This window comes from Oenanthe melanoleuca, chromosome 25 (assembly GCF_029582105.1).
Source record: "Oenanthe melanoleuca isolate GR-GAL-2019-014 chromosome 25, OMel1.0, whole genome shotgun sequence".
NCBI lineage: Eukaryota > Metazoa > Chordata > Aves > Passeriformes > Muscicapidae > Oenanthe > Oenanthe melanoleuca.
Genome location: NC_079358.1, coordinates 3,699,313 through 3,712,452, shown reverse-complemented (window position 1 = coordinate 3,712,452; position 13,140 = coordinate 3,699,313). Strand labels below are relative to the sequence as shown.

The 13,140-nt window shown below is 53.1% G+C and overlaps 2 protein-coding genes across 2 annotated transcripts; one reads left to right on the top strand and one right to left on the bottom strand.

Annotated features, from left to right (window-relative positions):
• Positions 1-784: 784 nt before the first annotated feature.
• On the bottom strand, positions 785-6,522 carry HRC (histidine rich calcium binding protein). The gene is made up of 9 exons (XM_056510213.1): positions 6,467-6,522; positions 5,787-6,201; positions 5,430-5,525; positions 4,802-5,246; positions 4,628-4,713; positions 2,960-3,028; positions 2,785-2,839; positions 1,051-1,087; positions 785-931 (listed from the first exon to the last, which is right to left on the bottom strand). The coding sequence occupies exons 2-9, from the start codon at positions 6,183-6,185 to the stop codon at positions 895-897; spliced, it is 1,224 nt and encodes a 407-aa protein (XP_056366188.1). The 5' UTR covers positions 6,186-6,201; positions 6,467-6,522; the 3' UTR covers positions 785-894.
• Positions 6,523-8,099: 1,577 nt separating this feature from the next.
• On the top strand, positions 8,100-10,353 carry LOC130262874 (lutropin subunit beta-like). The gene is given in 4 exon segments (XM_056510379.1): positions 8,100-8,167; positions 8,733-8,849; positions 8,851-8,961; positions 10,025-10,353. Coding segments are annotated over 4 exon segments (480 nt in total). The 5' UTR covers positions 8,100-8,152; the 3' UTR covers positions 10,262-10,353.
• Positions 10,354-13,140: the final 2,787 nt, after the last annotated feature.

The window sequence follows — 13,140 nt, the reverse complement described above, 5'->3', positions numbered from 1 at the left end:
TTCAAAATTCTGGAAAATTTGGAATTTTTTGTGGGAAAAAAAATCCCCAAATCCTGGAAAATTTTGAATTTTTTTTGGGGAAAAAAAAAAATCCCCAAATCATGAAAAATTTGGAATTTTTGGGGTGGAAAAACAACTCCAAAAATCCTGGAAAATTTGAAATTTTTGGGAGGGGAAAAAAATCCCCAAAATCCTGGAAAATTTGGAATTTTTTTTTGGGAAAAAAATCCCCAAAATCCTGGAAAATTTTGAATTTTTTTGGGGAAAAAGAAACCCCCAAAATCCTGGAAAATTTGGAATTTTTGGGGTGGAAAAACAACTCCAAAATCCTGGAAAATTTGGAATTTTTTGGGGGAAAAACCTTCAAAAATCTCAAAAAATTAGAATTTTTGGGAGGGGAAAAAATCCCCAAAATCCTGGAAAATTTGGAATTTTTTTTTGGGAAAAAAATCCCCAAAATCCTGGAAAATTTTGAATTTTTTTGGGGTAAAAGAAACCCCCAAAATCCTGGAAAATTTGGAATTTTTTGGGGGGAAAAACCTTCAAAAATCTCAAAAAATTAGAATTTTTGGGAGAGGAAAAAAATCCCAAAATCCTGGAAAATTTGGAATTTTTTGTGGGAAAAACCCTCAAAAATCTCGAAAAATTGGAATTTTTGGGAGAGGAAAAAAAATCCCAAAATCTTGGAATATGTGGAATTTTTTGGGACACCCCCCAAAATAAAAGGGTTGGGGTCTCTCAGGACCCCCCAAAATCCCCTAAAAAAACCCAAAATCCCCCAAATCCAAACCCATCCTTCCAACATTTTTATTTCCCCTCCCCAAAAATCCCAAAAATCCCAAATTTTGGGGGGAGGGGTCTTCAAATCCGGGGTTCCCCCTCCCCAAAATCCTCTCAGGCTTCGGGGGGCTCCAAAATTTTGGCGAGAGACCTGCGGGGGTGGGGGAGGGGAGGTTAAATTTGGGGGTCCCCAAAATCCGCGGCGGGGTGGGGGAGGGGTCGGGGGTGATTTTTGGGGGGACCCCTCCCCAGATTTTGGGGGGCACTCACTGCAACAGCGCCGCCGAGAGCTCGTCCAGCAAACTGCCTGTGAAATTTGGGGGAGATTTGGGGGGTCAGGGGGGATTTTGGGGGTCCCCGGGCTGAATTTTGGGGGGTCTCAGGGAGATTTTGGGGTTCCCAGTGTGGATTTTGGGGGGATTTTGGGGTCCCCGGGCTGGATTTTGGGGGGTCCCAGGGGTGATTTTGGGGGGGTCCAAGGGGGATTTTGGGGTCCTAGGGGTGAATTTTGGGGGTCCCAGGGGGATTTTGGGGTCCCAGGGTTGATTTTGGGGGGATTGGGGGGGTCCCAGGTGGATTTTGCGGGGGTCAGGGAGATTTTGGGGTCCCAGGGGTGGATTTGGGGGTCCCAGGGGGATTTTGGGGTCCCAGGGGGGATTTTGGGGGTCCCAGGGGGATTTTGGGGTCCCCGGGCTGGATTTTGGGGGTCCCAGGGGGATTTTGGGGTCCCAGCGGGGATTTTGTGGGGGTCCCAGGGGGGAGTTTTGGGGGTCCCAGGGGGATTTTGGGGTCCCCGGGCTGGATTTTGGGGGGGTCTCAGGGAGATTTTGGGGTTCCCAGTGTGGATTTTGGGGTTGATTTTGGGGTTCCGGGATGGATTTTGGGGTCATTTTGGGTTCCCAGTGTGGATTTTGGGGGGATTTGGGGGGTCCCAGGGGGATTTTGGGGTCCCAGGGGTGATTTTGGGGGGCCTGGGGTGGATTTTGGGGGTTCTCAGGGAGATTTTGGGGTTCCCAGTGTGGATTTTGGGGGGGTCCCAGGTGGGTTTTGGGGGGTCTCAGGGAGATTTTGGGGGGTCCCAGGGGGGTTCTGGGGGGATTTTGGGGTCCCCGGGCTGGATTTTGGGGGGTCTCAGGGAGGTTTTGAGGGTCCTGGAGTTGCTTTTGGGGTTGATTTTTGGGGTCCCAGGTGGATTTTTGGGGGATTTTGGGGTTCCCAGTGTGGATTTTGGGGGGGTCCCAGGTGGGTTTTGGGGGGGTCCCAGATGGATTTTGGGGTCCCAGGGCAGATTTTGGGGTCCCAGGGAGATTTTGGGGTGAATTTCGGGGTCCCAGGCAGTTTTGGGGCAGATTTTGGGGCAGATTTTGGGGCTGATTTTGGGGTCCCAGCAGTTTTGGGGCAGATTTTGGGGTCCCAGGGTCAGATTTGGGCAGATTTTGGGGTCCCAGGGCAGTTTTTGGAGCAGATTTTGGGGCAGATTTTGGGGTCCCAGGCAGTTTTGGGTTTCCCAGGGTAGATTTTGGAGCAGATTTTGGGGTCCCAGGGCAGTTTTTGGGGTTCCCAGGGCAGATTTTGGGGTCCCAGCAGTTTTGGGGCAGATTTTGGGGTTCCCAGGTGAATTTTGGGGCAGTTTTGGGGCAGATTTTGGGGTGAATTTTGGGGTCCCAGGGCAGTTTTTTGGGGCAGATTTTGGGTTCCCAGGGCAGAATTTGGGGCAGGTTTTGGGGCAGATTTTGGGGCAGATTTTGGGGTCCCAGGCAGATTTTGGGGCAGATTTTGGGGTTCCCAGGGCAGTTTTGGGTTTCCCAGGGTAGATTTTGGGGCAGATTTTGGGGTCCCAGGGCAGTTTTTGGGTTCCCAGGGCAGTTTTGGGGTCCCAGGGCAGATTTTGGGGTCCCAGGGCAGATTTTGGGGGCAGATTTTGGGGTCCCAGCAGTTTTGGGGCAGGTTTTGGGGCAGTTTTGGGGTGAATTTTGGGGTCCCAGGGCAGTTTTTGGGGCTCACCCGGCCGGCAGGCGGTGTCGCACAGCAGGGGACACAGGTAACACAACTGGCAGCCCTGGGGGAATTTTGGGGGGGTCAAAAAGGGGAAATTTGGGGGGGGGTCCCTGGGGGTCCCCAGGGGCTCAGGGGATTTTTGGGGGATTTTTGGGGGATTTTTGGGGGGTTTTGGGGTCACCTGGCAGGGGGGGCAGGGGGCGCCGGGGTCGCCCTCGGAGCAGGGACAGCGCGAGCAGAGGCGGCAGCGCTGGGGGGGGAGGGGTCAGGGGGGCCTGGAGACCCCCCAGGACCCCCCAAAATATCCCAAAATATCCCAAAATCCCCTCTGGATCAGCCCATGGACACCCTGATCCCAAAAATCCCCCCCAAAATATCCCAAAATATCCCAAAATATCCCAAAATCTCCTCTGGATCAGCCCATGGACACCCTGATCCCAAAACCCCCCCCCAAAATATCCCAAAATATCCCAAAATATCCCAAAATATCCCAAAATCTCATCTAGATCAGCCCATGGACACCCTGATCCCAAAAGTTCCCCCCCCAAAATATCCCAAAATATCCCAAAATATCCCAAAATCCCCTCTGGATCAGCCCATGGACACCCTGATCCCAAAAATCCCCCCAAAATCCCCTCAAATATCCCAAAATATCCCAAAATATCCCAAAATCTCCTCTGGATCAGCCCATGGACACCCTGATCCCAAAAATCCCCCCCAGAATATCCCAAAATGACCCAAAATATCCCAAAATATCCCAAAATCTCATCTAGATCAGCCCATGGACACCCTGATCCCAAAAATCCCCCCAAAATCCCCTCAAATATCCCAAAATATCCCAAATATCCCAAAATCTCATCTAGATCAGCCCATGGACACCCTGATCCCAAAAATCCCCCCCAAAATATCCCAAAATGACCCAAAATCCCCCAAATATCCCAAAATCCCCTCTGGATCAGCCCATGGACACCCTGACCCCAAAAACCCCCCCCAAAATATCACCAAAATAACCCAAAATATCCCAAAATATCCCAAAATCTCCTCTGGATCAGCCCATGGACACCCTGATCCCAAAAATCCCCCCCAAAATATCCCCAAAATCCCCTCAAAACTCTCCAAAATCTCCCCCAACCCCTCCCCAAAATCCCCCCAAATTCCCCAAAATTCCCCCAAAATACCTAAAATTCCCCCAAAATCTCCCGAAAATTCCTTCAAAACTCCCAAAATTTCCCCAAAATCCCCCCAAACCCCCCAAAATTTCCCTAAAATCCAACTAAATCCCACCAAAATCGCCCAAAATCCCTGAAAATTCCCCCAAAATTTCCCTAAAATCCCTCCAAAATTCCCCAAAACTCCCCAAAATCCTCCGAAATCTCCCCAAAATTTCCCCCAAACCCCACAAATCTCCCCCAAATCCCCCCAAAATTCCCCCAAAATTCCCCCAAATCCCCAAAATTTCCCCCCAAATTCCCCAAACCCCCCAAAATTTCCCCAAATCCCTCAAATCCCCCCAAAATCCCCAAAATTCCCCCAAATCCCCCAAAAATTTCCCCCAAACCGTCCAAATTTCCCCAAAATTTCCCCCAAATTCCCCCAAATCCCCCAAAATTCCCCCAAAATACCCAAAATTCCCACCAAAACCCCCAAAATTCCCCCAAAATTTCCTCCAAACCCCACAAATCTCCCCTAAATCCCCCCAAAATCCACCAAAATCCCCCCAAAACTCCCCAAAATCCCCCCAAATTTCTCCAAAATTTCCCCCAAATTCCCCAAAATCCCCCCAAAATCCCCCCAAATTTCCCCAAATTTCCCCAAAATCCCCCAAAATACCCCCAGTCCCCATCCCCACCTCGCAGTAGCTGCAGTAGCTGCAGATGGAGCCGGGTCTGTACCGGCCTTCGGCCTCACCCTCCTCCTCCTCCTCCTCCTCACTCCCTGCAATGTGGGGGAGGGGTCACCCCCAAAATTCCTGCACCCCCCAAAAAATCTTCATCCCATCCCCCCCCCCTCCCCAAAATCCCACCTTCATCTTCCTCGGAGCTGCCGCCTTCATCTTCATCATCATCATCATCATCATCTTCATCAGAGCTGGGGGGGCGACCTTCATCACCATCACCATCATCATCATCATCGTTGCCATGGCGACGGCCTTCATCCCCCCCGCGGCCTTCATCATCGCCGTTGCCATGGCGACCGCGGCCTTCATCCCCCCCGCGGCCTTCGTCGCCCTGGGGGTGAGGAGGAGGAGGGTGATGAAGGTCAAGGGGCTCCTCCTCCTCCTCCTCCTGAGGATGAGGATGGTCAGTGGTGGGGCCTTCATCCCCCTGGTGGTGATGATGAGGATGAGGATGATGAAGGCTCAGCCCTTCCTCTCCTTCTCCATCATGATGATGATGAAGGCTCAGCTCTTCCTCCTCCTCCTGGCGAGGGTGATGATGATGATGGTCACTGCTGTGGCCTTCCTCCCCCTGAGGATGAAGATGATGAAGATGATGATGAGGATGATGATGATGAAGGTCCTGCCCTTCCTCCCCCACCACCCTCCTCCTCATCCTCCCCCACCCAGGGCTGCTGTCCAGCCTTCCTCCCCTCCCTGATGATGATGATGATGATGATGATGATGAAGGCTCAGCCTTTCCCTCCCCTCTCACCTGATGATGATGATGGTGATGAAGGCTCAGCCCTTCCTCTCCTTCCTCCTGGTGAGGATGATGATGGTGCCGGTCACTGCTGTGGCCTTCATCCCCCTGAGGATGATGAGGATGATGAGGATGATGAGGAGGATGATGAAGGCTCAGCCCTTCCTCCCCTCCCACCTGAGGATGATGATGGTGATGAAGGCTCAGCCTTTCCTCCTCTCTATGATGATGATGATGAAGGTGGTCACTGCTGTGGCCTTCATCCCCCTGATGATGATGATGGTGAGGATGGTGAGGATGATGATGCTGATGAAGGCTCAGCTCCTCCTCCTCTCCCTGATGATGATGATGATGGTGATGAAGGCTCACCCTTTCCTCCTCTCCCTGATGAGGATGAGGATGAGGATGATGATGGTGATGAAGGCTCAGCTCCTCCTCCTCTCCCTGATGATGATGATGAAGGTGGTCACTGCTGTGGCCTTCATCCCCCTGATGATGATGATGGTGAGGATGATGATGAGGATGATGATGATGAAGGCTCAGCTCCTCCTCCTCTCCCTGATGATGATGATGATGATGATGCTGATGAAGGCTCAGCTCCTCCTCCTCTCCCTGATGATGATGATGAGGATGATGATGAGGATGGTGATGAAGGCTCAGCTCCTCCTCCTCTCCCTGGTGATGATGATGATGGTGATGAAGGCCAGGAGGGTCCTGAGCTCCCACCAGCAGCAGCAGCAGCAGCAGGAGGAGCCACGGCCGGAGCATGGCCGGACACTGAGTGGCCACTGAGTGACCAGTGACCACTGAGTGACACTGAGTGACCACTGAGTGACCACTGAGTGACACTGAGTGACCAGTGACCACTGAGTGACCAGTGACCACTGAGTGACCACTGAGTGACCACTGAGTGACACTGAGTGACCGCTGAGTGACCAGTGACACTGAGTGACCAGTGACCACTGAGTGACACTGAGTGACCACTGAGTGACACTGAGTGACCGCTGAGTGACCAGTGACACTGAGTGACCACTGAGTGACACTGAGTGACCCCTGAGTGACCACCGAGTGACACTGAGTGACCCTGAGTGACCACTGAGTGACACTGAGTGACCACTGAGTGACCACTGAGTGACACTGAGTGACCACTGAGTGAGTGACTGTCACTGAGTGACCCTAAGTGACCACTGAGTGACCAGAGTGACCACTGAGTGACACTGAGTGACCGCTGAGTGACCAGTGACACTGAGTGACCACTGAGTGACACTGAGTGACCCCTGAGTGACCAGTGACCACTGAGTGACCCTGAGTGACCAGTGACCACTGAGTGACACTGAGTGACCACTGAGTGACCACTGAGTGACACTGAGTGACCAGTGACCACTGAGTGACCAGTGACACTGAGTGACCACTGAGTGACCACTGAGTGACACTGAGTGACCAGTGACCACTGAGTGACACTGAGTGACCACTGAGTGACACTGAGTGACCCTGAGTGACCACTGAGTGACCACTGAGTGACCACTGAGTGACCCTGAGTGACCACTGAGTGACCACTGAGTGACCCCTAAGTGACCACTGAGTGACACTGAGTGACCCCTAGGTGTCACTGAGTGACCACTGAGTGACCACTGAGTGACCAGAGTGACCTCAGAGTGACCACAGAGTGACCACTGAGTGACCACAGTGACCACAGCCGGACACTGAGTGACCACTGAGTGAGTGACACTGAGTGAGTGACCACAGTGACCACTGAGTGACCACAGCAGCTGCCGCCCCTCCCCCACCCCCAAAATAGACCCGGCGAGGGGGGGTGGGGGAGGGGCAGGAGAAATTTGGGATAAAAACCCCCCAAAAATTCCCGATTTTGGATCTTTTTTCCCACATTTTAGGGGGGTCAAATTTGGGGAGGGGGAGGGGAGGGGGTCGCCCCAATATTTAAAAGGACCAACCTCCCCCCCCCCCAAATTAAAAATTCAAATTTATTAAAATTAAATTTGACCCATTTTTGCTGGGATTACCCCAAGATATTTAACATTTATTATTTAATATTCAATATTATAACTTTTATTTTTTTTTTCATTTTATTTTTTATTATTTGATATCTATTTAACATTTAATGCTTGATATTTAACACTTTACATATTAAGGATTCTGTATTTCATATTTAAAGCTCTATATTTAATATTTAAATTTCCAGATTTGATAGTCTATATTTAATATTTATTACTTATTATTTGTTAATAAATATTTAATATTAAATACTTGTTAATAAATATTTAAGGGGGACCCAAAAATTTCAGCCCCTTATTTAGGGGGGGTAAATTTTGGGAGGTGTGAAGCCAAATTTAATTTTTAAAATTTTTTTTTTTTTTTTTAAATTTTTTTGGGGGGGGTTGTTTCCAAAATTGGACGCTGCGAGCTAAAAATAACCCTGGAGGGGGAGGGGAGGTGCCGCGGGGGATTCTGGGATAGCTCGGCCTTGAAGGGGGGGGGTTGGGGCACCCCAAACATTTCCCCTCCCCCACCGCAAAAAAATAAAAATTAAAAAAAAAATTAAAAAAAAAAAAAGGGGGGGGGGGGGGCGGGGGAGCCCCAAGGACAATTTGGGGAGGGGGAGGGGAGGGTTCTGCCCCTCCCCCCACCCCCACACAACCTTGAGGGGGGGAAATAAAGGGGCGACCCCTCCCCCCACCCCCCCCCAAAAAAAAAACCGGACCCGCTCGCGCAGCGCCATGGGGGGGGCGCAGGTGAGGGGGGGGGGGAACCCCAAAATATTTTTTTTTGGGGGGGGGGGGATGGGAAATCCCAAATTATGGGGTGGGGGATCCAAATTTGGGGGGGGGGGGAATTGAAATCCTAATTATGGGGAGGGGGGACCCCAAATTATGGGGTGGGGGGGATATAGGACCCCAAATTTTAGGGTGGGGGGACCCGTGGGACCCCAAATTATGGGATGGGGGACCCCAATTATGGGATTGGGGGGGGGCATGGGAACCCAAATTTTGGGGTGGGAGCCATGGGACCCCCAAATTATGAAGTGGGGGGACCAGTGGGACCCCAAATTATGGGTAGGGGGTACCCTGAGCCCCCCCCTCAATTCCTCCAGGACCCCAATTATTGGGTGGGGGGACCCATAGGACGCCAAATTATGGGGTGGGGGGGGGGACATGGGACCCCAATTATGGGGTGGGGGTACCCCGAGCCCCCTCCCCAAATCCTCAAGGACCCAAATTATGGGGTGGGGGAGCCATGGGACCCCAATTATGGGGTGGGGGTCCCCCGAGCCCCCTCCCCAAATCCCTCCCCCCGCAGCTCCTGGCCCTGCTGACCCTCCTGGCGCCCCCCGCGGTTTCGGGGACCCCCGGGGACCCCCTGGCCGTGCTGAGCCCCGGGGCCGGGGGTCTCCCCGCGCTGCTGGGGGGGGGGTCCCGGCCGCCCCCCGTGCCGGCCCGTGAACGTGACGGTGGCGCTGGAGAAGGAGGAGTGTCCCCAGTGCCGGGCGGTGACAGCCACGGCCTGCGGGGGCTTCTGCAGGACACGGGTGGGGCTGGGGGGGATTTGGGGGGTCTGGGGGGGGAGATAGAGGGGTCTGGGGGGGGGTTGGGGGGATCTGGGGGGGATTTGGGGGCTCTGGGGGGGAGTTAGAGGGGTCTGGGGGAGAATTGGGGGGGTCTGGGGGAGAGTTAGAGGGGTCTGGGGGGGATTTGGGGGGAGTTAGAGGGGTCTGGGGGGGTTTGGGGGGGTCTGGGGGGGAGTTAGAGGGGTCTGGGGGGGTTTGGGGGGGGTTAGAGGGGTCTGGGGGTGTTTGGGGGGGTCTGGGAGGGGAGATAGAGGGGTCTGGGGGAGATTTGGGGGGGTTTATGGGGCTCTGGGGGGAGTTAGAGGGGTCTGGGGGGGATTTGGGGGGGTCTGGGGAGGAGTTAGAGGGGTCTGGGGGGGATTTGGGGGGGTCTGGGGGGGAGTTAGAGGGGGCTGGGGGGGATATGGGGATGTTTGGGGGGATTTGGGGGGGTCTGGGGGGTAGCTAGAGGGGTCTGGGGGATTTGGTGCAGATTTTGGGGGATGTGAGGGGGATTTGGGGAAGATTTGGGGGCGTTTGGGGGGATTTTTGGGGGGTTTGAGAGGCTTTTGGGGGATTTGGGGGAGTTTAGGGGGGTTGAGGGGGGTTTGGGGGAGATTTGGGGAAATTCTTGGGGAATTTTGGGGAGATTTGGAGGGGTTTGGGGGAGATTTAGGGGGAGTTATGGGGGATTTGGGGGGATTTTGGGGAATTTGGAGGAGATTTGGAGGGGTTTCAGGGGGATTTGGGGGGGAGTCGGACGAATTCTTGGGGGGATTTTTGGGAGTTAAGGGGAATTTTGGGGGAGTTTTGGGGGGATTTAGGGGATCTGATGGAAATTTGAGGGGATTTGATGGAAATTTGGGGGGATTTTGAGAGAATTCTGCCATTTTGGGGGGGGAGCAGCCTTGGGGGGGGGGGTCACAGCGCCTCGGACTCTGTTGGTGCGAATTCAGAACCGCTCTGGGGGCACTTTTTGGGATTTTTATTTTTGGCGTGTGGGGGTTCTTTAGCTGATTTTTGGGGTGTCCCCCCCCCCCTCCAGGAGCCGGTTTACCGCAGCCCCCTGGGCCCCCCCCGGCAGGCCGCCTGCACCTACGCCGGGGTTCGCTACGAGCGCTGGGTCCTGGGGGGCTGCCCCCCCGGCACCGACCCCGCCGTCACCGTGCCCGTGGCGCTGGGCTGCCGCTGCGGCCGCTGCCCCATGGCCGCCGCCGACTGCGCCGTGCTGGGGCTGGGACCCGCCTTCTGCGGGGCCCCCGCGGGGTTTGGGGGGTCCTGAGCTCGGCTCTGGGGATCCTCACCTCTCCTTTGTGGGGGTTTTATTTTGGGGGGGGGTAATAAAACCTCCAGGCCGCCAGGGGGCGCTGTGTGTGATTGAGGGAGTACCATAGAGTGGGGAACTTAAAACCTCCAGGCCACCAGGGGGCGCTGTGTGCCATTGGGTGGCACCATAGAGTGGGATCTATAAAACCTCCAGGCCGCCAGGGGGCGCTGTGTGCCATTGGGTGGTGTCATAGAGTGGGATCTATAAAACCTCGAGGCCGCCAGGGGGTGCTGTGTGTCATTGGGTGGTGTCATAGAGTGGGGACAATGAAACCTCCAAGCCGCCAGGGGGCGCTGTGTGCCATTGGGTGGCACCATAGAGTGGGGACTATAAAACCTCCAGGTCGCCAGGGGGCGCTGTGCGTCATTGGGAGGCTTACCATAGAGTGGGGACGGCTCTTTTTGGGGATTTTTGGGGGGGTCTTGAACCCCCTCCCCTGCCATGAGACCCCCCCTCTTCATTTACGGATTTGGGGGATAATAAAACCTCCAGGCCGCCAGGGGGCAGTGTGTGTAATTTCGGATTACCATAGACTGGGGTTCATAATACCTCCAGGCCACTAGGGGGCGCTGTGCGTCATTGGGAGGCTTACCATAGAGTAGGGACAGCTCTTTTTGGGGATTTTTAGGTGGTCTTGAACCCCCTCCCCGGCCATGAGACCCCCTCCCCCCTTCATTTACGGATTTGGGGGGTAATAAAACCTCCAAGCCACTAGGGGGCGCTGTGAGTCATTGGGAGGGTTACCATAGAGTGGGGACAGCTCTTTTTGGAGGTTTTTGGGGGGCTGAGAGTGTGAGGGACCCCCCCCCCCCCCCCCAAATTGGAGACTCTCCTTTTGGGGGGCTTCAGGTGGGGAGGGGCAACAAACTCCACCCCTGTTATTGAGGGATCCCTCCTCATTTTGGGGACCCCCAAACACTGACGACTCAAAAGTGTGGGAATCCCAAATCTCAGAGATGCCCACTCCAAATCTTGGGGATCCCAAATCTGGAGACCTCAAACCTTGGTGACCCCCAAATTTGGACAACCCCAAATTTGGAGACCCCAGTGTAAGGATCCCCAACTTTAACCCCCTCCAAGCCTAAATATCCCAACCCTCTGATCCTTGAAAAACCCCAAAACTCAGAGCCCCCCACAACTGGAGACCCCAACTTTGGTGACCCCAAACCCTGGAGATCTAAAATTTTGGGACCTTCAAACTTAGACCCCAAACCTTGGGAAGCCCAAATCCTGAGAATCCAAACCCTGGAGACCCCAAACCTTGGGGATTCCGAGCCTTGGAAATCCTAAATGTTGGAGCCCCAAATTTTTGATCTGATGGTGGATTAAGAGATTGGAGAGGGCTTGGGATCCAGGGGGAAATTTGATTTTGGGGGGAGAATTTGAGGAGATTGGGACTGGGGATTCCAGTGGGGGCAAAGGAGGGAATTCGGGAGGGGGAGATCTGGGATTTAGGGATCTGGGGAAAAATCTGGGATCTGGGGAAGTTCAAGGATGTGAGTGGGACATTTGGGATTGGAGGGGACGATTTGGGATCCGGGGACTTAAAGGGGATAAGAGAGAGAAGTTTCTTACCAGTTATGTCGGAGAATTAAAGCAGTTCTGTTATGAAAAACGGGGGAAATGTGAGGGGGAAATGGACGGGAACCGTGAGGGGAGAAAAGGGCGGGAAAATGTGAGGGGAGAAAAAAGAGAAGGAAACATTAGGGGAGAAAAAAGAACAAGAAATGTGAGGGAGAAAAGAGTGGGAATCATGAGGGGAGAAAAGGGTGGCAAACGTCAGGGAGAAAAGAGAGGAAATCGTGAGGAAGAAAAAAGAGTGGGAACTGTGAGGGGAGAAAAAAGAGCAGGAAACGTGAGGGGAGAGAAAAGGACAGGAAATGTGAGGGGAGAAAAAAGGACGGGAAAACGCGAGGGATAAAAAAACAATTTGAAACGGGAGGGGAGAAAAGAGTGGGAAATGTGAAGGGAAAAAAAGGGCAGGAATCATGAGGGGACAAAAAGGGCGGGAATCGTGAGGGAAGAAAAAAGAGAGGGAAACGTGAGGGGAGAAAATGGTGGAATCATGAGGGGAGAAAAGGATGGGAAAGCGTGAGGGGAGAAAAAAACCAGGAAACATGAGGGAAGAAAAGAGTGGGAATCGTGAGGGGAGAAAAGAGAGTGGGAAATGTGAAAGGAGAAAATGGCGGAATCCTGAGGGGAGAAAAGAGCGGGAAACGTGAGGGGAGAAAAAAGAGAGAAAAACGTGAAGGGAGAAAAGGATGGAAAACGTGAGGGGAGAAAAGGATGGAAAATGTGAGGGGAGAAAAGGATGGAAAATGTGAGGAGAGAAAAGAAGGGGAAACGTGAGGGGAGAAAAGGATGGAAAATGTGAGGGGAGAAAAGAAGGAAATCGTGAGTGGAGAAAAGGATGGAAAATGTGAGGGGAGAAAAGAAGGGGAAACGTGAGGGGAGAAAAGGATGGAAAATGTGAAAGGAGAAAAGGATGGAAAATGTGAGGGGAGAAAAGAAGGAAAACATGAGGGGAGAAAAGGATGGAAAACGTGAGGGGAAGGAAAGAATGGGAAAAGTGAGGGGAGAAAAGGAAAACATGAGGGGAGAAAAGGATGGAAAACGTGAGGGGAGAAAAGAAGGGGAAACATGAAGGGAGAAAAGAAGGAAAACATGAGGGGAGAAAAGGATGGAAAACGTGAGGGGAGAAAAGAAGGGGAAACGTGAAGGGAGAAAAGGATGGAAAATGTGAAAGGAGAAAAGGATGGAAAACGTGAGGGGAGAAAAGAAGGGGAAACGTGAGGGGAGAAAAGAATGGGAAACGTGAGGGGAGAAAAGGATGG

Excerpts from the sequence above, each read along its gene's own strand:
- HRC (XM_056510213.1), bottom strand. The coding sequence starts at position 6,185 with ATGCTCCGGCCGTGGCTCCTCCTGCTGCTGCTGCTGCTGCTGGTGGGA. Across the intron at positions 1,088-2,784 it reads CGACACCGCCTGCCGGCCGG|GCAGTTTGCTGGACGAGCTC; the intron begins GTGAGCCCCAAA and ends CAAATTTCACAG. Across the intron at positions 932-1,050 it reads CTCTCGGCGGCGCTGTTGCA|GTCTCTCGCCAAAATTTTGG; the intron begins GTGAGTGCCCCC and ends CCACCCCCGCAG.